The 24,639-nt window shown below is 38.2% G+C and overlaps 1 protein-coding gene and 1 pseudogene across 1 annotated transcript; one reads left to right on the plus strand and one right to left on the minus strand.

The window, feature by feature from the left end:
- The window catches only part of LOC137294688 (uncharacterized), a 42,940-nt pseudogene extending 34,711 nt beyond the window's left edge, over nucleotides 1–8,229 (minus strand).
- On the plus strand, nucleotides 3,745–24,611 carry LOC137294686 (uncharacterized). The gene is made up of 8 exons (XM_067825760.1): nucleotides 3,745–4,234; nucleotides 7,293–7,566; nucleotides 14,726–14,842; nucleotides 16,555–16,698; nucleotides 17,620–18,750; nucleotides 20,013–20,057; nucleotides 20,621–20,731; nucleotides 20,872–24,611. Exons 1-8 carry the CDS (start codon nucleotides 3,824–3,826, stop codon nucleotides 21,396–21,398), a joined length of 2,760 nt encoding a protein of 919 aa, XP_067681861.1. The 5' UTR covers nucleotides 3,745–3,823; the 3' UTR covers nucleotides 21,399–24,611.
- Nucleotides 24,612–24,639: the final 28 nt, after the last annotated feature.

Consider the following 24,639-nt stretch of genomic DNA (forward strand, 5'->3'; position numbering starts at 1 on the left):
TAGACATGACACAGGACAGTTCCCAGAGAAGCAAGCCTCAGTGACTATCAGCATCCAGTTACAGGATATCATAAATAGTGGTACATACAAAAGGCTGATACAAAGTACAGGCTAAACATCCTACTAACACCAGCTGCCTCTACTAATTACAATGCTCAACTGTGTTCAGTAGTTCTGCCACTTTAAGAAACCTTTTCAAGAGACAGATCCAGATTTTTTAGTTTCACAGGAAGCACTGCTGACAACAACTATCTATTTCTAGTTTGAGTCAAATTCCAAGCACTTACAATATGTTTGGTACTGGTAGTTAATGTTTTTCGCTCATTTCATCCTCGACATCACTGTACTATGCAAAAGTTCCATAGCATAACTAAGCATGACTTATTCAAACAAAAAGCTGCATGAAGCATGGGGTCCATGTACATCCAGCAAGTGTGCTTCTTTGAGTGGCCATGTGGCATGACAAAGCTTGCCTGGTCTACCAATACAGCACAATTTGAACTTGCCTATCTGATCAACACAAACAAAGGCCTAGTACTGCTGGAGAACATTACCCCTGCTTCAAGGCTGCCAAAGTATTCCAACCTCTCACATTACAAAGTGTCCTGCCATGCTGCAAATGACAGGTACATATAGCTAGGATAAGTCCTTAACAGCTGAAGAGTAACATGCTTGACAGAGCATTTAACACCTTGTGAAACATTCTACAGACAACAGGACACCATACAAGAACAATGGATGCGTACAGTACATGACAAAACCACCACAGTGACCTTCAGGTTGTACAGAGAGTAAACCGCAGCATAGACATGATAGAGAGAGACAGCTTTGATTCTGTACATGCTGTTTTGATTCTGTACATGTTCCACATCTCAGCTCCTCTGTCAGTCATGTAGTAAAGAAACACACAGTCTCATCCACAAACCAAGGCACAAACAGAGCTGAGCAAATCCAAGGGTCTCCACGACACCCAGAGCATGAATTAATCAACTGTGCAGTTATTACAACACATTATTGTGGAGACTTTTTGACTGTATACCTCTCAAATATAACTGATCATTAAATACCAAGTTCTGATACACAGAAGTTACAAACTATTACTTAACACATCTTATGAGCGAGCATTGACCAGGAACAGACCAGTGAAGTACACTGTTGCTGAAACCATCATCCTAAACCGATGCAGAACTCCTCTAGGTCCTACTTCATCAAAACATCAAGATACATTAATAGCTAACTAGAATTTTATGGGTGCAGGCTAAAACGTCACCACAGCAAAATGGCACCTGGCGAAAACGGCACCATTTGGGCACAACAGAACCTCCCCTTGGCGAAAACACAAATGTTATGGCTAAAACGGCACCATATAAAATTTGAAAAGGATGAATAAGCGGCTTGCAGTATGTTTAGATAAATAAATGCATCTAATCTTCCAATAGTGATTGGAAAGCGAAAACATTGCACCCTTCAATGTTTTAAGTACATGTACTCAACCTTCTTCGATATCTCCAGGGTATACATTCCGACAAGTCTCTACTATACCCTGGATGCATCCACGGCATTATCCAATCAGGTGTGTACACTGGGAAGTTGAGCGAACCAATCAAAGCTCATTTGATGGTACTCAAATGGATTCACTCAAACTCAGTGTCAAAATGAAACTGTATTAAAAACACAGAATGAGGTGTTCAAAGTGCGGTGCCTGTTCAAGGATGGCAATCTGTCCTTATCCCAACTTCTTACAAGATGTGCAGCAATCCATGGACCCATCCTTCATTGAGTTACCAACACTCACTCTCAACAGTCCTTTTCAGGACCACCAAACAACCCAAAAGAATGCTTGACAATTTGATGTACAATGAAATAAAACAAAACATGTAAATAAAATATTAAAACAATAAAGTCAACATAACAATGTTTGATATATGGTGTCATTTTAGCCCATCAATCGGTAGCAGTTTTCGCCAATGTGGTGCTGCTTTCACCAAATGATTCAGGTGCCATTCTGCTGTGGTGCCATTATTGCTGTAACCCAAATTTTACAAATAAGATAAATGTCTTTACTAACACACTGGCTTACTTTGGACTGAGCCTTCACACTTTCACTTAATGCCACACAACCATCAGAGGCTCATTTGTGAACTCTTTAGAATATCAACAGTGGTAAATTGATTGAGCTAACAGTATTAGTTTCTAACTTGAGGTATTATGATCTGACACAAAATTGCATTGTTGCTTATCAACTAAAGGAAGATATTTCAAAACTTTGGGTGAACTAAGTTATATCATGCGATATATTCGGCAGCTCTATTTTTCCTTAAAAGATAAGGTTTCATTCCTCGCTACGAGACATTGTGAGAAAGTGCCTCGTCAGTGTGCGGCGTCTGTGTTCATAAGGTGCCTTATTCCCCTCCAGTTATCGGTACACAAACAAACATTGTGATACTCATATTCGCATACAGTGTCAAAATAACATTCTTACACACATTGGCTACCTATAGACAATGTTTATCACACAGCCAAGGGGGTCATAAAGGACAGTGTTTTTTTTATCACGACAGCTTGACAGAATCAAACACCGAGTTGTTTCTTGGTTGCATTGTTGTACACATGAATACAACGAACAGAAATGTCACCTTAAAGAGCGTGGTGAAAAAAACAGATCCTGAAAAATTACACCAAAAATAATATATTCAAACGGTTATATCAACACCTAAATAAAAAGAATCCAACAGCTACATACCACACAATTGTATAAATCCCGTAACTGCTCGAACACCCAGTCCTCTACTGCCAGCCGTTTTCTAATCAACATCATTTGGTCCTGTCCATATTTTTGTGTGAAATATTTCTTCTTAGTTTCTTTATCTTGCTCCCTTCTGAATAACACAGACTTCTTATTCGAGTCGTGCTGTCTATAATCCATTGTACAACTTGGTTCGGGCGCTTGCGGTACCGGTGTAGCCATGACTTGATAGAAGCCTACTGTCTTTCTAGTGAAGGGAAATCGACTCATAGTGTTGCTTACGCGAGTTGACTCGATTAATACGCCTTTTTATTTCAGACTGTCGCGACGCCTTTTTACCTGAAAGATGAAGGAAATTTGTATTTGAAAATAACTGTAATGTTACTTTAAAATGATATTGATGCATACATATAAAATATGTTTTTGTAGGTAGAACTATTTTAATTAGTTGTGATACTAGTTTCCTGGAAACATTTTATAACTTTGAATGAATGCTTATCTTAAACACTTGAGATGTACATTGATATACGAAATGTATTGAAGAACAGAAAATCAAAAATGACAAAAGATAGAGCCTTAAAATATTGCTTTAGGCAAAAGAAAATGAGTAAAGAATTACTTTTACAGAGATCATGACATTTGAAACACGAAATTGTAACCGTCACATAGCGAATCATACCAAACCATACAGCAATTTACCATGTTTCAGGTGAAACACAAACATATCTTTCTAGAAATAGATGTATCTTTTTTTGTTACAACAGTCACGTTAATCTAAATATGAATTGACTGATCATTGTAAATTACTAAAACAACCTCGGACACACTTTTAAAACTGTATGTTAAAACTGTAAGTTAGGAACGAAGCTATTCCACGTTTACTAGTTTTTTCCAGCTTGTGTGACACGGACGACTGAAGGCTTGTACCCTCGCACTAAGAAATGTAATAGTCCGTTTGGGGAATAGTATACTATAAACACTTCCCGGTCTCAATGCGCATGCGTACAGTAAGAAGCCATGTTTTGATGTTTATTTGTGTGTGAAATATTGTGATAATAATTCAACCAGACCACGAAAATGAGGATAATTGCAGCCTTATTTTTTATTCTGGTGCCTTCGATGGCAGCTAAAGAATATCCAGATGATATTTCTCAACTTCTGAAAGACCCACAGCTTATATATGACCTTGTAAAGCGGCTCGGAAGTGATGTCGATTTATCTTCATCCACTCAGAAAAAATCTTTTTCGGATAAACATTCCCATTCGACAGTACATGGGGATGTTGATATTAATCGAGATCTCGTTAATAATGAAAACAAGCTGCCGTGCAACACTCATGAACCAGAAAGGAAGATTATAAGGACCGACGAATCTAGAAAAGCAGGTGCTATATTTCTCGTTTCGTTCGAAAATATTGCCACAAACGAAGAATGTGTATCAAAATGTTGTTCTTCGAAAGGCTGTGACCTCGCTGTTTATGAAAACAAAGTAAGTATTACATCTGATAGATAACATTAAGTAAACACGAAATGTGTCCCTAATTGAATTTGTTAAATGACATCGCCACATACGTTAATGCAAATGGGGAAATCTCCCAGGATATAATATTCAATACCGTGTTTCTGTTACTGGCAGTCCTTTGGGAAAAGGTTGATAGTCGTTACTATCTGTGTCACTAAGGAGTTAATATACTGGTAGATACCACAAGAATAATTCTTAAAACGTTCGGTTTTAATGTAGATTAAACAAATGTACCATTAGCTGTCAAATACATATACAACACATACACCAAACTTTGTGAAAGACATATCCCAAACTGGATATAATTTGTTACCTTTGATGGTTCTAAATACACCATGAATTCTATGCTTCTGTCAAGGGTGATGCTTACTGATGTACATCTCTTTGTAGGAGTGATAGTACTGTTACCTGAGCCGAAAGTTGTGGTAACAGTTTGTTTATGTAAGGATGAGGAAAGTATAATGATTCAGACATATTATTTTGAAACCTTTCATTTCTTTTCTCATGCTGCATACTATGATATTTTCAGCTTGATAAAACAGTCCAGTGTTTATTTAATGTTATCATTTATAGACTGGATGAAATTGTGTCTACTCACCAAAAGATCCTTTAAGAAACACCTATTATATCTCATGAACTTCCACCTGTTCAGTGGCCCCTTGAATAGACTTATCTTGTTGTCAGTGTATTGTCTTTCAAGTCCAGTTAACCATGCTTCGGTAATTATGTATTGTCAGAAAGGTTTGTTTGGGCAGCATATATTGCCCTCCCTTCTCATTAGCACTGTGTCAGTCACTAAGCTCAGTGGGCACAATAAAGTGAGCCATGTACACAACAAGGGAAAGAGATATGCCTCAGGCTATCAGGCAGCTCAAATATACCTATATGAATTTTCATGGTCATGCAAACCTTGTGGATTCTAATGGACATAGCATGATTTGTACTGGTCTTAGGACAGGCTTTTACATGATAGACAAAACTAAGGTCCAAGAAGTCTCCCCGTTGCTAATTTCAAGAGTCTGTAGAAATATATGACCTCTTAAGTTCAGAAATTAGTATACCAAACTGTACGATAAAATTTGGTAATTACTTTGATCATTTACTTTACTAAAGGAGCTTTTTATTTCATCTAATTAAAGATGGCCACAATCAATCTTATGTGTATCCATTAGGATACAATGTATGTATTTTTCAGCATCCATTATTTACATTTGTGGAAACTGGATACACATTTCAGCATTAACACTGTTAGTTCGGAGCATAAACTTTCTTGAAAACTGAACTTTAATCAGTGGTTATGACTATGAGCATGATGACCACCAGCATTGTTACCTTAGCTGCAGAGGTTCACTTGTGTGTTATGTGTAACCAATATGTTTTCTGATAGTGGATGTTGATCAGCAGTGTTGAGTACAACAGAGACCATATAATATCTATTTTATGGTCTCTGAGTACAACAAGCATCAAACATGTCAAAAGGTGTGTTCATAAAACTGCCCTGCCACTAACATGTCTTGTATAAGTGTCTGAGGTCTGCAACACTACAATTAAATAACACTCTTATTTTGTTGTGCGTTGTGTAGACCTTTCCTTTCAAAATAACAATATACATTATTTGGTATTCAGCGAAAAAGTACAGGTAAAAAAGTTTGCCTTAGTAAAAATGTCTGCCGTGAAAAAAGCTCCCTTTTCTTTTCATAACATGATAACAAAAAGTGTATGGATTAACCAATGTTTTTTTTTATTTTTATTTTATTTTTATTTTCATTGTCATGCATACGACTCATGACAGGTCTCATGACATGACATTGTGAAATGCTGATATAGAAATCCTATGAAATGAGTACAGTTAACATTGTGAGTTACATACCGCATCACATGATCACATAGTCTAGGCCTACTGATATTTATGTAGTCAGATGCCACAGGTGTCTGTTCCTTCTGGTACAAAATTTGATGGTCTTCCAGACAGTGTTTTGTGTACATGTGACCATCTTGGACCAGTTTCAAACCTCCCTTGTTCGCCTCAGTGACTTCCATCATGGAATAGGTACTAATGTTGTACCAGGATACATATTACAATATGAACAGATGCCAGTTCATGTAATTGATGTTTTTAAGTAATATTCCTGTTAACAAGATTTTTCAGTGCTTTTACTGGTATCTAGTTCTGGGTGAGATGCAATCATTTAAAATCACTCTGTAATAAGTGATCAGTAAACTAACTGAGACACTTACACTTACATCAAAGGTCACATTAGATATTTAGTGGGCGCGCACATGTCTTTTTAGACATCATGTTGCTTGAAAGATCAAGCATCAATTTAAAAATTTGATTGGTCATTATGTGTGATTTCGTCATGTTTTTGTGGTTTTTGGGATTTTTATAACATTGTTTGATGTTGTCAAATAAATAACTAAATCAGTAGAGAGAGGATTTTTTACCAAGGACTTTTCTGCTATGGTTGTTAATCAGGCAGTATATTTTTAAAGATATTCTGTGCCTAAACCTGCCATATTTTGCTCTTTGTAACTTAATGTAAGTATGTTTTACTGTTATCATGACATCTATTGGCTGATCTTACTAGAATGAACTGGGCAGTGGGGTAGCCTGTTGGTGAAGGCGTTTGCCTCTCATGCTGAAGACCTGTTTTTGATTTCCCTCATGTTTACAATATGTGAAGTCCATTGATGGTTTCTCTGGTTTTGATATTGCCAGGATATTACTTAAGGCTGTTTGAAACCATCTTCACTCTCACAGACTGTAATAGCTAAAATATCCCCAAGCAGAGGCTTTATACTGGAATTAGCTTTAAACAAATTTATAAGCATTACAAGGTAAGAAGTTAATTTTTCTGACAGGCACTGAAACTTAAATACAGTAATATACACTCCATACTAATATACACTATGTCAATACTCGGGGACATTTTTATGTCACACATATTTTCCAATTCAGCCGCTGATTCTATCGCTGCCTGTTTATATATTTTACTGGTGTGACATAATGAACTTTATGTTTCAGACAAAACACAACTGCTATCTGTTCACATGTCGAGATGCAGTGTCAGGTGAGAACAAGTGCAAATTTGAAAACCATACCGACTATATCTCCACAAAAATGTCCAGGTATGTGGAGGACACTAATAAGATGGTCAACACAGAGGACACTGGTCATCATGTTGAGTCAGATACTGACTCTTTGGCTGATAGACAGCAGGAAAAAGTTACAGAAGAGACCAAGTCCCCCCACACCAAGGTGAAATCAACTCCCAGACCCACACAACTGCCACACTCAGGTAGGGTTTTCATTTGTGGATGGCATCAAGCTTAATATTCCATATATCATATGCATGACATATTAAATATTTCAATTACATGACTATTGTTTCTGATTTTGATTTTGCTATTTTTGATTACATCATGCATTGGTAATAAGGATATGGATCACCTTTTTATCCTCAGATAAGTGCTCGCTGATTTTGAGAAGTTACATGTTTTGTTAAGGATCCTGCTTGTGAGACATACCTTTATTTTCAAACTAGGAAAGACATGCTACTATTTATTCACAAAAGGTACTATTTAGTCATCAGTGGTATGGTCAAATGTTAAAAATCAACAGCTTACGTGTCAGGTACTGGATCAGTACTTAAATGAACAATCCACAAAATGATTGAACCTTTCAGTATGGTGTGAATATGTTGAGTGACATAAATTATCTTGTAACAGATACTAAATATCAGTATGATGTTTGAAATGGTAAAATGGAGATCTATGGTGGTATTGGAAGGTGTCACTCACCATGACAGTCTACTCTCTCTAATATGAAGTATTTCCATCTGTTCTAGTTATAGCAGTGTCATGGCGTAGACCTACCTGATACGTGCTGGCATTGTACGAGTATGACACAGTGTAATGAAACCCTTCGATGCTAAACTGATTGCTGTTATCAGATGATACATCCACCAGACTAGCCCACTATGACTTACATGCTATTTCAGTGTTTGTGCATTAAGGTGTTTGAAACTGACATACATAGCCAGTCATCAGTGGAGACAGATTCATGTAGCACAAACAGTTTGCCCTACACTCAGTGTACATAATTAACCAGCTGTGAAAAAACTGCTCCGGTGAACACATACAAACTAACTTCTCTAATATATTATTTTGTCATCTGTTTTAAGGTATGTACGCCATGGTTTAGTGTATGACATTTCAGGGATCAAAGATCTCTCTCTCCAACCTTATTTGACATACCAGGAATATCTTGACAGGGGATCGTCAACAGTTTGTTGAACACCATACTGTCACTTTTCAGATGGCTAGATGATTGTCGGTTTGTCTGGTCATGTTTGATACAATTTGTACTCCTTTATTCTTGGTCTTTATTCTTGTGGAGTAATAAGTCTTTTCATGTTGTTTTTAATGTATTGTGTTCAATTCATTTAAAGTAAGTGCAATCTTGTTATGATAATTTAGTCACCACATTGATAACACATCATACTTCATTCAAGTAGTGACTGTAGTCATTATGTTCCACTGCTGAACACAATGTTATCAATAATATATCATATCTTTGTAGACGTCATCAGCTTTTGTGGCTTCCCATGTCCTGTTAGGGGGAGAAATTTCTTGATGACAGTAAATACCATTCCTGATTTCACCTGCCCCTCCTACATGAACAATCACGCATATCCTACCTAAATGCCAACCACAACCTAGACTATTGACACCTCATGAGTAGTTAGATCTGCTACAGCTTTGTTGAAGTGAGAGGTAGGCTGGCTCACCTGTCACACAGTCAAGACCAGATAAACACAATCATCCACCGTCTGATCACCTTCTCCTACCACATGGCCCAAATCCAACCAGTAGATCTAATAATTGTTGATTGTGCTTGGTTGTGTAACCACAGCCTTTCCTGGTGTTTAGCAGACTTACCTTCACACAAGAGAGAATGCGAGTAGAGCCTCTAGCAACACCCTAGGCCTGTACAACCCATATCGTGTCCAACGCTCTCCAGATATATGATCACCTCTGACAAGATGTAATTGTAGCCCTCCCTACTCTAACCACTGAGCTGTTTGAAGTTTTGCCAGCAGATGCTTTGTTATCTAGCTTGACCTAAGGCCATGCTGGCTCTCTCCACCAGTTGAAATATACCTGATATCCAAACACTATAACACAGCCGATGTGATTGTCAAATATTGGCCTTATACTGTACCTTTATAGCTGTTATGGAATGAATTCTGATTGAAAGACAGAGAAATGTGAACACGTTTAGGACAAAGAGCTGGAACACAGGTCCTCCTTAACACAATTCCAAGATGCCTGTGCATAGCAGTGTCATGCATGAGAGAAGATGATATGAACTGAATTACCAAGCAGGAAGTTTTTGTGACTGGGCACATTTATTAGGTAGGATGATGTCTTGTCATGTATTTTAGAAGAACAAGTTATATTGTGGCTGTGTGGTTCAGAATTAGAGAATAATTGTCAATGGTTATCTTTATCTTATCTAGAAATATGTCTCTGAGTAGTTAGTCCACAATCCATGTGTTTTAAGGCTGGGACGGGTCGAAAGATTTCCTACTCGGGTACCTCACCCCCTATTACCCTACCTTATCCAGATACATTCATCCATTATGTTCATCCCTGACATGAAATTTGTAAGAAATTGCAGTATGTTCCACAGGTTTGAGGCTAAAATTTTGAGTTTTTCTTAGCAGTGTATTATATTCAAAAGATGGGACTGCACATTATGTCTTAATCTTAAGATTATCATATTAAATTGCTTGATCTATTAATCACAGGTATGGAGACCCAGGTCCAAATCATTACCCGCCCGTCCCAGGTATCCAGGCTACCGTCCCAGCCCTAATTTGTTTTGTGTAATATACAACATTGTGAATAGAAGATGGGTACAGATTTGACCCTTCTGACGCTTTTTTGTTCCTGTGTTCAGGAATAGGATGAGAAACAGGTTGTGAATGTTAGTAATAATCATAGACTCACTTAACAGGAAAGTCTTTAAAGTCAAATTCCAAAACTGAAAGAAGGAAGGACATTGCATATTTTTCATAAAACACGAAACCAAATGAGGGAAATATTGAATATGAAAGTAGCGACAGGACATATATGATATTGTTATTATAGACATGCTGGATAAATACTGGGCATCTTGCATCTTTAGCCTGACAAATAGTTACTGTATTGAAGCATTTAGTAACTAGAAATTTGATATTATTTTATTTGTTTATTTTTGCATGTTGAGGTTGGCCCTATTTGATAATCTCGGTAATTTTCATGTCAAACATTCAAAGTGGTGATAATGTGGACAAGATGTCTCATATATTCAGTCTTTGCAAAACTGATGCTTCAGATGGTGAAAGTGAACAATAATTTCATTAAATGTCATCCAGACATTCCAGTATAGGGTTAAGTTGAGCTAGGTTAAGGTTTGGGGGTTGTCTTCTCAGTGCACACTTTGATGAAATTGAGGTAGATGTGGATGACTATTGTAATATTGATTGAACGAAGAGAGCAGTTGAGGTAGGAAACAGTGACATATGATTTCAGATATGTTAGTCGTAGCTGCTACTGGCTGTTTCCAAACACACCTGCCAGATATTTAACCTGGGGTTATTTGGGAAGTTAGACAGCAGTGAGTTCTTTATTTGGTGTCAAAGCATGGATTTATTTCCAAATTGGTAAATCACATTGGGTTTCCTTTGGCCTTTGAAAAAATCTACAGATCCAATATTTCCTTGACCTGTTGAAATATGTGACTATAACAAAAGGTGTCAGGTTGGTGAGATTTGTGGAGTGTTTGTTCAGAGATGCTACAATCCCTGGCATAATGCATGTGTCTCTTCCATGTTTAGGTTAAGCATCTTGACAAGTCCGTGTTGCTGTCCACCTCTCTGATGTTCCATCCAGCGATTTGTGGAAGTGCTAATCTCCATTTGATTGTCAGCACAACACTGTTTATTACTTGGCAAGCAACTTGTGCATAATCCGTGTTAAGCTGCCTTCATAATTTCAAATGCTGAACTGGGACAGTAACCCTGATTTATAAGTTAAGGCTTACTGAACACCACTTCACAAAGATTAGGAGAAAACTTGGATAGGAGACTCAAGGCTCTCATGTTCCTTTCAAGAGATATTTTAAAACTAATATTGTAAACATTGTGAAAGAGTCCAAAACACTTCGGTCCGACCATTAGCTATATTTGGTCTTTGTGTACTGGATAACTAAGAACTGTATAAAGGGCTAGTTTTGTATGGGACTCTTGGATAGTATTTAAATCACATAACAGTCAGTTGTTTAGTGAAATATCTCTAATCTACATCTAAGGGACCACTACACAACTGAGTTAATCCAACAAAAGCTATGCTTCTATACTCACCAGGTACTATAGTCTTCACCACCAACTGATCCCTGTTGTATGTGAGGAAGAGAAGGATGTACTGTAGTATTCAGTTGACATCAACTATCTGTCACCTGCGTGGTAGAATGTAGGTTAGGGTTGATACTTGTCTTGACAAGATATAAACTTAAGTGTAAAGTTAATGTCCTTCTGTGATTCCAAAGAGTTGATTTCTGTGTGATGACTTGATGGCTGTCTCTTTACTGGACATAGTCTTGATGTCATATTACAACTTGTAGTCGGTCGTTTCAGTTTACTGTAATCATTTCCTGCAGTGAGGGTGTATCACTTTCCTTTGCCAAGTGCCAGTGGTACATAGTATATATTGTCCCTATCACTTATCCTATAATGACAAGATAGCTGAAAGTATTAATAGACTTGTCAATCATCTCACGTCGTAGGTAAGTTGATTACCTATTAGTCTACTCCCATTAAGCATGATGGGGGATTATATTGTCATACAAGTCAGATAGTCTAGTCTTCACTGTCATAGATAGGAGACCGGTATGTTGACATAGGATGGTGCATATAATGTGTCCGCTACTTAGAAGAAATTAATACAGTAAACAGGACAATACTGTTAGGTCATCAGCCTTAGCAGCATATTTCTACATTAATGTCATGTGCTTGAGAGACTAGGACAGTAAGCTAAATACTACCAAGGTATTGAACTAAGCTACCAAAATATCAATAGTGGTAAAATGTAGACATGATTTTGATAGGGGAAGTGATTCATTTGTTCTAGTCTGTATCCTGTTTTCAAAACTTCAACTTCATGTATATACAGTTAAAAAATTTAGGATGAGAGTTTATTTAATCATAATGCTGTTGAATGCAACATATGTCATATTTGGGATTTCACTTTCTTAGTAAAGTACAAATTCTAGTACTTTTTTCGGTTGAATCCCATCCGGGATTCGAACCCGCACCCTCAGAGTCAGGCACCTAATCGCCAGCACACAAAGTCAGCTGCCTAGCCCGCTCAGCCACCGCGACTTCCACAAAAATGAAAGTCGGACAACTGGTAGTCTAGACTGCATACTTTGTGTACCCCTCTGATGAGTGTAAATTGGCACGGCTCCCACGGCCGAAAGCTATGACTACACGATGCCATTTAGAAAGTGGTCAAATGCAACATATGTCATATTTGGGATTTCACTTTCTTAGTAAAGTACAAATTCTAGTACTTTTTTCGGTTGAGTTCCGTCCGGGATTCGAACCCGCACCCTCAGAGTCAGGCACCTAATCGCCAGCACACAAAGTCAGCTGCCTAGCCCGCTCAGCCACCGCCACTTCCACAAAAATGAAAGTCGGACAACTGGTAGTCTAGACTGCGTACTTTGTGTACCCCTCTGATGAGTGTAAATTGGCACGGTTCCCACGGCCGAAAGCTATGACTACACGATGCCATTTAGAAAGTGGTCAAATGCAACATATGTCATATTTGGGATTTCACTTTCTTAGTAAAGAACAAATTCTAGTACTTTTCGGTTGAGTCCCACGGTTGAGTCGGCCGTGGGAGCCGTGCCAATTTACACTCATCAGAGGGGTACACAAAGTACGCAGTCTAGACTACCAGTTGTCCGATTTTCATTTTTGTGGAAGTCGCGGTGGCTGAGCGGGCTAGGCAGCTGACTTTGTGTGCTGGCGATTAGGTGCCTGACTCTGAGGGTGCGGGTTCGAATCCCGGATGGGACTCAACCGAAAAAAGTACTAGAATTTGTACTTTACTAAGAAAGTGAAATCCCAAATATGACATATGTTGCATTTGACCACTTTCTAAATGGCATCGTGTAGTCATAGCTTTCGGCCGTGGGAACCGTGCCAATTTACACTCATCAGAGGGGTACACAAAGTACGCAGTCTAGACTACCAGTTGTCCGACTTTCATTTTTGTGGAAGTCGCGGTGGCTGAGCGGGCTAGGCAGCTGACTTTGTGTGCTGGCGATTAGGTGCCTGACTCTGAGGGTGCGGGTTCGAATCCCGGATGGGACTCAACCGAAAAAAGTACTAGAATTTGTACTTTACTAAGAAAGTGAAATCCCAAATATGACATATGTTGCATTTGACCACTTTCTAAATGGCATCGTGTAGTCATAGCTTTCGGCCGTGGGAACCGTGCCAATTTACACTCATCAGAGGGGTACACAAAGTACGCAGTCTAGACTACCAGTTGTCCGACTTTCATTTTTGTGGAAGTCGCGGTGGCTGAGCGGGCTAGGCAGCTGACTTTGTGTGCTGGCGATTAGGTGCCTGACTCTGAGGGTGCGGGTTCGAATCCCGGATGGGACTCAACCGAAAAAAGTACTAGAATTTGTACTTTACTGAGAAAGTGAAATCCCAAATATGACATATGTTGCATTTGACCACTTTCTAAATGGCATCGTGTAATCAATGCTGTTGAAGTTGAAAAACTAATTGCATATCTCTGAATTCTTTAGAAATCTGCCAACCTTTCTGAATGTTGAAGTTATTGGCACAATGACGTCTTGCATAATGTTTAACTGACTGAAAGTAGTATTTTGTAATAATATTTACAGATGAACTGTTGCTACATGTTTCTTGTCCTTATTATAAAATTTACATTGGCGTCCAAACAGGCCATAATGAAGTAGAATTGTTCAAGCAAAGCTTGTAGGTTGGTAACTTGATTCAAATTCAGTCGAATTAGTAGGCTAACATGTTGAATGAAAATAACTGAAACCGTCCAGCCCAACAAACATCAGCAGAGGATGTGAATCATCTGCTGCACAGGGTTATTGGAGTCAGTGCTATGCTGGTCACTGGTCAAGCCATAGTAAGTATCAGTAGTTTGAAATGACTAACTTGTGTAGACTTTTTGTCCTTAGCCAGTCTATATGTGTATCTTCTGTTATAGTATTTGTTGACCTTATATTCTATATTATGTATTCCTATCACAGGTATATAATGTTTCTGTCTTCTCTATTAATTGGTTGTGTACAAAAAAAGAGGCAGCACTTCCATTATTGGCGTGGTAGTATGGCTGACAAAAACCTTTCTATTACAGTGGCCTTGGGTGGTTCATGTCTGGCTGACTTGAGCTGTGAGGACCCACATGCTGTATGCTCATCAACAGGTGTCTGCAAGTGTCAGAACAACTACAAACAGAAAAGTGGTTTTTGCAGTAAGTGACACATTGTTTTTGCAGTAAGTGGCTGAACGTCTTAGAATGTACACCAGACTGTTGGTGTAGATTTGTGCACTTTGAGATCTTAACAGAATCTTTTCTTGGTCAGGCAAACAAGAGACAATTTTGGTTGTCATCAGTCAGCATTTCCTACACGTATTAATCACCAGATTCACAACTTAGTAAATTCTTGTGGTGTTCAAGTACAAATTAGACTAAAACACCATTCTCCCTCTCAAGCATTATGTCACTTTGTAAAAATAAGCTTCTGATACTCTGGATTGTTCAGGCAGCTGTCTTGGTGTGACATACACACATCTAAGTATTGACCTTCAAATACTGTCTTGTTTTTGTGTCAGAGGGTTTCTTAATGTCCCTGTTATTGACAATCCCCACTCTGTTTACCTTCCAACAGAGCAAACAGCAGGAGTAGAAAGGCTGCCAAGTGGATTTCATAAACTCGTATATTGCATTTTCCAAAGTCAATATGCTCAGATAGGGAAAGTAACTCCACTTAAAATTTCCTGTTTGTCAAATTTGTAATGGTCATAGGCCAGAGTTTGATTTAAGTTTATGCTGAAATCTAAATATGTGTCAAGTATCTTATTTTAAGTCTCATGTTCCTAGGTTAAAGAGTTTGATTAAGAATTATTTTTTGCTGTGGCATACATTAATTTCAATACCAGGTGAACTAAGTGAAGGCGTAGGGTTGTGTACCACAGCGATAGAGGAGGCCTTTGTGCTATTCAAGTTTTAGTTATGTTTTTCAGTTGATATTGGTGTGGCTTTGTGGTTGAATTTGTTCACAGTTGGACATGAAATAGGTCTGCATCTGCAGTATATCAGGCTAGTAACAAAAACCTCATTTAATCAACTGTTGTGTAACTTTTTATTCATGAGAAATGTTATTTGGAACTATGTTGAGTATTCACTCAAAGAGTGTAGAATGAGTCCACATCAATCAGGATAGGTATAAATATCAATTTTATTGTAAAAATTACATTCTTGTGTTGTCCCAGATTGTGTTTCCTCCTAACATGTTATGCCTGTCTCAGGAGGTGCGTTATCAGGATCTCTCTCACCTCCCTGCATCTGTACCTCATATTACTTATGTAATGTGAATGATAGATTGCTTGTTTTTAGATTGTGCGTACTGTATTGAATATGTTTTCAAAAATCCCATCTTATTTAATCTTGGTACATGTATGCAGGCTTGGTCTCATCTCTGTATGGCTGAGATAATGCTGTTGTGACATAAATCTCAACTCTCACCAACCATAGACCTCGAGTTTAAGAGGTGTACTTTCTCTGTATTGACACAGCCTGTAAGTTGCAGTCAGATGTCTCATGTCAAGAATGTTTTACATTGTTTGTGAAGGAGACCTAAGTATCCTATTTCCTTAATCAGGTTAGTACAGTGAAAGTGATCTCCAGTATGTTTTAGCTGTCTAATGTACAATAGAACGTGTGACCTTAAAGTAACTACTGTGGATAAAATGAGCTGTATACGTTATCGATCAAGGGTCAAACAATAATGTTCTCAGATTTTTAATTGTTTTTGTTTGGTGTCTAAGACTGAACCCTATGGTTTCATACCTTCCTGATTTGCAGTGAAGCCGCAGTATCCTTGAATATCACATGAATTGTGCAGTAACCTCCATGTGTACAATCTACCATAGGCCTGGAGTTGGTGTTACTGTTTGTTCCAGGAGAGATATGTGGTGCAGATCAGGTTGAGTGCAAGATTCGGGGGACATCATGGGTGGGACCAGACTGCATTCCCAAATCAAAGCTTTGTGATGGTACCACAGAATGTGCAGATGGATCAGATGAGAAAGATTGCTCCCCTGCAGGTGAATAGCATGTTGTCAGTCACTAAAGTATAATGTTACATTCTACTTACCTTTAATTTGTCTTGAGATATTCAGTATATGGCAGAAGGGTGGTCTAACTTGGTTCAAGATCAGTGTATTCTCTGGTGTATAATGTTTTGAAAGTTATTACATCAGTATGCATAGTATAAGGAGGGAAGGAGGATGTTAGTCATTGTACCAGAAATCATTCTTCATTCTTCATTTAGTTTCAGAGAGAGCATAATATGTGCTTGTCCGTTGACAGAAAAAATAGTTATGGAATTTGAATGTTGACAATGAAGCAGAATGCTGCACTTTTGTTCTGAGTCACTGATGCATGATACAAGTTGTGTTGTCAAATTTACAGGGGGATAGAGGGCTACTGTTAAACTAACAAGAGCTTCTGTAGGTGGTGGGATTGAATTATTAAGAAAGGGAATTGTGTTCACCGTTCCCAGTAATCAAGAACCATGCTGATACTCTCAGTCAAATATGACATCATGTGATATATTGTCATCTCCATTGTGATTTATGAATGGATGGAATTCACTGATGTACAGTTGTCTTATTTCAACCTGAATTACAAAGCTATGACAAAAGCATGAGATACATATTCTGTGGCATGCACCAAGGGGTATTTTGTCATTGCATTACTATCTGTATGCATACTTTAAAGAATAGAAATTCAAAGTACTATTTTGATATTTTCTCTGAAAAATTAAGGGTTGACTGCTGATGTGCTTTAAGCAACATGTTTGAGAATGCTGTAGGTTTAGAAAGGAGTTCCTTCTTTGTCAGATAGATTTAAGCTTGTTCAACTCAGCATGATGTACAGTGATAACAGTTATATCCTAGTTTGGCTGGGTGTGGTCTGTTAGAAATTATGTTCATAACTAGTTTATTGGTTGTTGATTTTGTTAGCACTGGTGGCGGATAAACAGTTAGAACCATGGCAAAGGAAACCTCCAGCAAGACAAACTGGTGATGGCAACTATGATGATATGGGCTATGCCAGTGACCTACAGATCCCCGACTTACCACACGGGGACTACTCCAGGACAGACCTTGAGAAGGAACTCAGTGATGGCAAGGAAGTGAGTCAGGGAGTCTACACTAAGGATGCTGATCATACTGACAAACTCGCTGATGCTGTCAACAATGCATACAGCAATACAAGGGGAAAGGTGCATGATTACGACTACTCATCTGACGTGGATAAGGAATTAGAAAGAGTGAGCATGTCTGAAACTGACCGGCCCCTGGTGAAGCCTACGTTCCTCCCTTCAAAGCCAGGAGCATCATGGTACAGAGATGAAGATGTGCCCAAGGGGCAGATGAATGAGGACAAGCAGAAGAGTGATTCAGATGTTGCCAGTAAGAGAGTTCACAGGGTTGACACAACTGTTGAGGAAAGTGGTGACAGATCTCCAGTGACTTCAGGAAAGAAAACTCCAAAGCATGATCTTCATGCAACTCCAGCTGGTCGTCCTGAAGCAAGATCTCGACCTCCTCAAAGAGCTAAACCTGAGATTACCCATTCTCCTCCAAAGACAAGCTTGCCTAAAGCTCATCCAAGTGAAATGTACCCAAAGCCCAGCAGTCAAGACTCAGCATTCCAGACACTGGCCCCTGATGCCCCAACACATGTAGATGACAGACTGATGGACAACACACCTGCCTCTAACATGGGCTACAGACCACCATTCAACAGACAGTATTCACCACATGGTTTGAACAGACAACCCTCAAGGACCCAGGCAATAAACCCCAATATTCCCGCTCCAGACTATGACACCAATCTGTATGGGCTGGGTCAGCAACGCCCTTACCCCATAAGGAGACCATTCCAGCAAGGCCATCCTAGTGGTCCGTATCGGAAGTTTCCTGATGCTGGTTTCAACCATGCATACACTGGTGGCTACAACAACTATGACTACAATGACTTTGATCCCTATGTCCCTCTCCAAGGCACAGACTACAGCAATCCTGACACCCACAGAACTTATGGCAGCCAGGGCAAAGCAAACTACGCTTATAAGTCATATGGTGGAGGTACTCTATCATTGTTGTGCTCACTGGAACCACCAGCATGTGTTGTAGTCTTACTTTTGTTGCAGTATATTCTTCAGTTCATTCTGATTCATTGTTTTCTTTTCAGTTGCAGAAATTATCCTATAATACACTGTATTTATGAATAGTTTTAGTGCAGGTAAACATGAATAGTTTTAGTGCACGTAAACAAGATGCATTATTTTATGTGTGAGAACTGCAGTAGTTCATGATGACAATCCTTATTATGGTTGTGTTTTGCTGTAAACTCACTCACTTCTTCTGGATGTCACTTGTGTTTTGTCCTACCCATCTTGTGTTTTGTCCTCTCCAGTTGTCATTGTGTTGTACTCTATTGTACTTGATGTGACACACTCCTCATCCAGCTTCATCTTGTATCATAACAGATCTCGTTTCACAGCACTTAGTTCATTTACAACTGATGACAGGGTAGCCAACATTTAAAGAGTACAGTTTAATAAAACTACTGGTCTTATTTGTTAATTTATTAATTTGCAATACTTTTCACAATATCTGAAAATGTGTATTCACTTTATTTTATTAACAGATAATGTATCACGAACACATTGGTCTTTGTGCATATGTGAAAGAATTAAAAAGACATTTTAAGCAAATCTTAGGTTGAATTATGTAAAGAAAGAAAATCAACAAACATGTTTCTTAGAAGATTTAAACTTTACATTTATGATACTATTTGTATGTTTTCTTAGATGTGTAATGGAAGTCAGATGTCATATTGACATTTGTTGTCTCAATTTTCAAGCTTGTTTGATGCCAGAATATATGCATGTGATATCTCTGACAACTCATAGTCAGGCATACATGTCCGCCAATGAATTCGCAGTTAAAACTTTTTTTAGCAGCATGATTTCTAATGTCATACACAAGGAAGGCCTTACCCATTGTTGAATGAGAACATGAATATGTTGTCTTAGATTAATACTAAGAGGAAGTTAATTTAGTTAAATGCTTGCATATATGTAAGCAGCAGGGCACGAGAGTATATTTACTGAATGATATTTTCCTTGATAAACATAGGTATGTTGGAGTCTTTGGGAACTCACTGTAATAGCAGTGAAAGCTTTTCTTTCACTCAAGGTGAAATTGTTAAGTATATGAACACATAAATGCCATCAAATTCCATTCCTTTTAACTTCATCAATATTCTTTATATTGTGTTTTGTGAGTGACAAAGAGGCTGGAATAAGTATATTATCCTGCACCGTTCATTGTTATATTTGCAGACTATCATGATGGTAACAGCCTCCCGGACATGGTACCTTCCCAAGGTAAGTCAGTTGTATTGTGTTTGTAGTGAAAGGATGTGAGATGTGTACTTCACATGAGAATCTACTAGAAGATGACAGGCATGTTTCATTTGAGAATCTGTTCCACAGTGAAATGTATGATTCATGTGAGAATGTACCAGGAGGTGACATCCGTGGATCATGTGAGAATGTACCAGGAGGCGAGATCCGTGGATCATGTGAGAATGTACCAGGAGGCGAGATCCGTGGATTATGTGAGAATGTACCAGGAGGCGAGATCCGTGGATCATGTGAGAATGTACCAGGAGGCGAGATCCGTGGATCATGTGAGAATGTACCAGGAGGCGAGATCCGTGGATCATGTGAGAATGTACCAGGAGGTGACATCTGTGTATCATGTGAGAATGTACCAGGAGGCAACAGGTTTTGTGTGCATGTGTGAGGATATCCTGGTTAGGTGAAATTTTCTGTTAACATGAGAACGTGCTTGTGGGTTTCACTGTTTAAAGTAAGAATTTGCTGAGAGATGAGATTTGTGTGGAAGTTGTAAATGTCATGTGAAGACAAGTGTTTTGATTCTGCAGACCTGCCAGATGAACAGGTTGGATCATCACAGGATTCTGACACAGACAATTCCAACAACTTATCAGCCGTCACAGAAGACAAACAAACCCAGAAAGGCAGTAAAAGTACAGGTTTGTTTTGATTTATATTTTGGTGTATCCCTATTGTATTGGTAAATTCAGAAGTAATGCTAATTTGAAAAGATGCATCCTTCAAGAAGTGGGGATGGAAATGGAATAGCAATCAGTTGTTGCCCTCTTGCCATTTCCAGATGCCACATCTCAGTCATCAGAGGAGAAAACCGATTCCGCTGTGTCCACCAACATAGTTAAGTCAGAGAAAAAGCCAACCAGTCAAAACAAAGATGACAAGCAGGTGTCCAATAACAGCCAAAGTAACAAAGATACCAAGGAGACAGACATCAAAAAGGAACCAACTGAATCTAAAGACAAGTCTAAGGATGCCAAAACAATGTCTCCTACTAAAAGTGTTACTGCAGTGAAGCCAGTTGGTGACCAGAATGTTAAAGCAGCTGCTACACCAGTGCAACATCCAGCAGTGAATGTTGTGGATGAAGAACAGGAGACAGTATTTCTCACCAAGGAAAAAGTCATTGTAGCTAGCCCAACAGACAATGCTCAGGGACCTATAGTTGCTCTGTCACTTGGTCTGGCGATAACGGTCATATTGCTGGTGTTTGTAGGATGCAGGCTCAGAAATGTGAGACGGCGATTACGGAAAGGACGACCCTTACATTCTAATGAGGCAGACTATCTCATAAATGGGATGTACTTGTAAAAATGTTTACTTTTAAACAGAGATTGTTGAGACAAATAGTTTGAGAAATTGCCTTGATTACAAATATAATTTTTCTTGTGTATCAAACAAAGAATGACATTTTTGCCAGGTTTGCAAAAGTTAAGTTAAGAGAGATAAATGAAACATTCCTTCCTTGAGGTTTTTGATTATTATTGTGTCACCTCCAGCATTTAAATGATCTCAAAAAAAGGTTTCTATGATTTGTTCTGATTTAGAAATTCCCACCACGGACTAAAGGGTCATATACACTTAATTGTCAAATACTAACCATATAACACACCCAGTTCACTTTCTTACTCTTAAGGTAACATTCCAAAGGGACACATGATATCTTTTTATACTAGCATTTCATACTTTTACATCAGCTTTAAGTGTGAAGTGTATCTTGATGTTAGAAATCCATGGGCATATTTGTTACTGATTTTATAATGGCAATTTCTTTAACCTTTGACATTAAATTGAAGGGCAAATACTCAGTTTAATATGACAGCTGTTCTTTCATGTAAGGGATTCTTTTCTTCTTACATTAAAGATATGCATATGCACTGCTAGTTAGGATGCAATCAGATTTTGTTACCTGTTATCTCCTGCTTGTCCATCTCCACATGATGCTGCCGCCCTCCACATCAGAGTGCATTTAGGCAAATATCAGCATTTACCGCTGTAGGTGTACACATTGTGATATTTGACAAGAACATTGGAGTGAGGACAGGTTACCTCTGTTGTTAGGAGTATATTCACTTGTTGTGAGGATAGGTTGGCTTTATTCTCTCTGTTCTTGTGATATATTTTAAAGTGGTGTTATTTGTGTTGGATGTCATTGTGAATATCTGTGTGGTTCTTTTTGTTTGTTACCATGTATTTAAACTAGATAGTGATCAATATGCAGTTGTGAAATTTGTATACAGCAGCCAGCAAAAAAACATGTAATCAAAAGTGTTTCTACATTCCATTTTATTTTGTTTGTGTGTTGATGCTATGAAAAAGAAATCTACCTACCTTTGTTAATCCTTGATTTTCCTCATACTTACCACTGTTGAACTGATCACGTTAAATCAAATTATGATGAAAGGAACCCTTTTATCACCTGCAATCAACTATGTTCATGTTTGCCTTATTTCTGTCCATATAGTTCGACATTTATATTTATACACTTTGTTGTCATCTTGTTGAACAGAGTATTTAATATGTTTATTCATGTTATGTTGTGAAATCTGTGCACTTCAGATTGTAATTCAAAGAAACTGAAGTTTAAAAGTGTGTTTAAAATCAAATTGTAACAAATCAGTAGACACTATGAATAGGTATGTTTTGTTTCAACATGGTTGTGCAGGCTGCTACTTGTTCTCACTTTGGGTGTACAAGTATATGTTTACTAATCAGCTACAATGTCTTTAAGTTTAAATGTAACACTGTATGTAGCATGTACATCACATTCCTTACTAGATTGAAGTGACAATGATTCTATGTAATAGGTGTGGATGTGGACCGATCCATATCTTCATCATGAATGTCTGTATCCGGTGTATGAACCCTGTCTTCACCTGTGATGAGGGATGGAGAGAGATCCCGAGTAGTATAAGTAATAGCAGCATGAGACCAGTTCAAATAATAATGCTACTTCCTGGCTTGTGCATGCAAGTTCAGATCAGGTGTATATATATTTCTGTGACATGGTACATAAGAAACCTTGATGACAGGGTACTGAATGAAGTTAAGGGGAGACAACTCTACTTACATTTACAGCAGTGACAGGAGAAAATTGAAATTATGAATTACAGAATCTATCAATCATGTTCAGAATTAAAGTAATAATAGTTAAGTAACTGTAGATGAAGCAGTCTAAGTAAACTTATCCTCAGTACTTTTCGTTACACTCCACCACTGAGTCTAACAAAACCTTATGAGAGGTCGCGTCAAGTAACCTTTGAGATTGACCAATCAGAACACAGCTTACCAACTCACGAAAGTGCACATTTGTACATCCCTTATGAACTTTTCATTTTGAAAAGGTTCGTACCCAAACGATTCCGATTGCTATTTAGTGTACGATCGCTTCCAGGTGATGCACATGGCATACGTACAGCCATGACAACGGTGAGTAAACAGTCGCTGAAAATAGTGTTTCTGACAATAGTAAGGATGTTATCTTGCGGAAATATTAGCTAATGGTAACCATGTCATCAGAAATATTGCAGGTCAAATAACTGTGTTATATGCTGATATTTGTTTGTGGAGAGATCTGTGTCTGTGACCTGAATATTTTGAAAGTCCCTCCGATCCCTAAATAGTAGCCGTTGTCTGATTGGTTAAATCTATTTAACCGTCTCACATTTGTTTGGACTGTCATTGGTTGTTCAAAGGTTACCTGACGTGACCTTCTACAAGGTTTGTTAGACTCAGTTGTGGAGTGTAACGAAATACACTGAGATGAAGTTTACTTAGACTGGTTGATGAAGCAACATAAAACCTTAGGCATCTTACATTTGTCGGTATGAAGCACTAACCCACTGTCCTTACAATATATCACGTGTTCTCTTATTCTACTTAAAGCAGTGTATTTATGTACCAGTACATTAGTTGAGGAGTATTCCCAACTTAATGGACAACACACTGGACAGCCCTCAGCTGTGCTTTATTTAGTTCACATAAGGAATAGTGAGAGGAAGAATCATGTTTACAAAGTTCACTAGACTTTACATTGGAGTGGTCATGCTATTGCTGTATATTCCATAGGATAATGACACAGATGTGTGACATTCAGTGTAGATTGTCCCCTATGTCAGTAAATATATAGTCATGTTAGAGAGTCAGTCATGACTGGATTATTCAATAAAATCATGGTAGTTTTCCGTACTTGAGGAGATTTATTTCTTGTCTTTCAGTTTGTCTTGCCCTCATATCGTGTGTGGTATTTACTGGTGGAAAGCTTTCTTTGCATTTTGTTTTGGGCTTATGATTTCCAACAGCTGTAGAATTACACATTGTTCGTAATTCTGTGGATATCTGGAGTAGCACTGGAAATCATGTTTATCATGCAAAGAAAGTTTGCCACATATTTACTAAACCTGTACCCAGTTAATTTCGGTTTTAGTCCATAAAAGTAATTGATTGCGTGTAGGGTGACATCAGTCTCTTTCACTGTTGTCTGTGATATTTGGTTCTTTCCAAGAAATAAAATGTATTTTGTAATAGCATTTTTGTTCTCTTAGCAGTGAAG

The sequence above is a fragment of the Haliotis asinina genome, chromosome 8 (genome assembly GCF_037392515.1).
Source record: "Haliotis asinina isolate JCU_RB_2024 chromosome 8, JCU_Hal_asi_v2, whole genome shotgun sequence".
In the NCBI taxonomy this organism is placed as follows: domain Eukaryota; kingdom Metazoa; phylum Mollusca; class Gastropoda; order Lepetellida; family Haliotidae; genus Haliotis; species Haliotis asinina.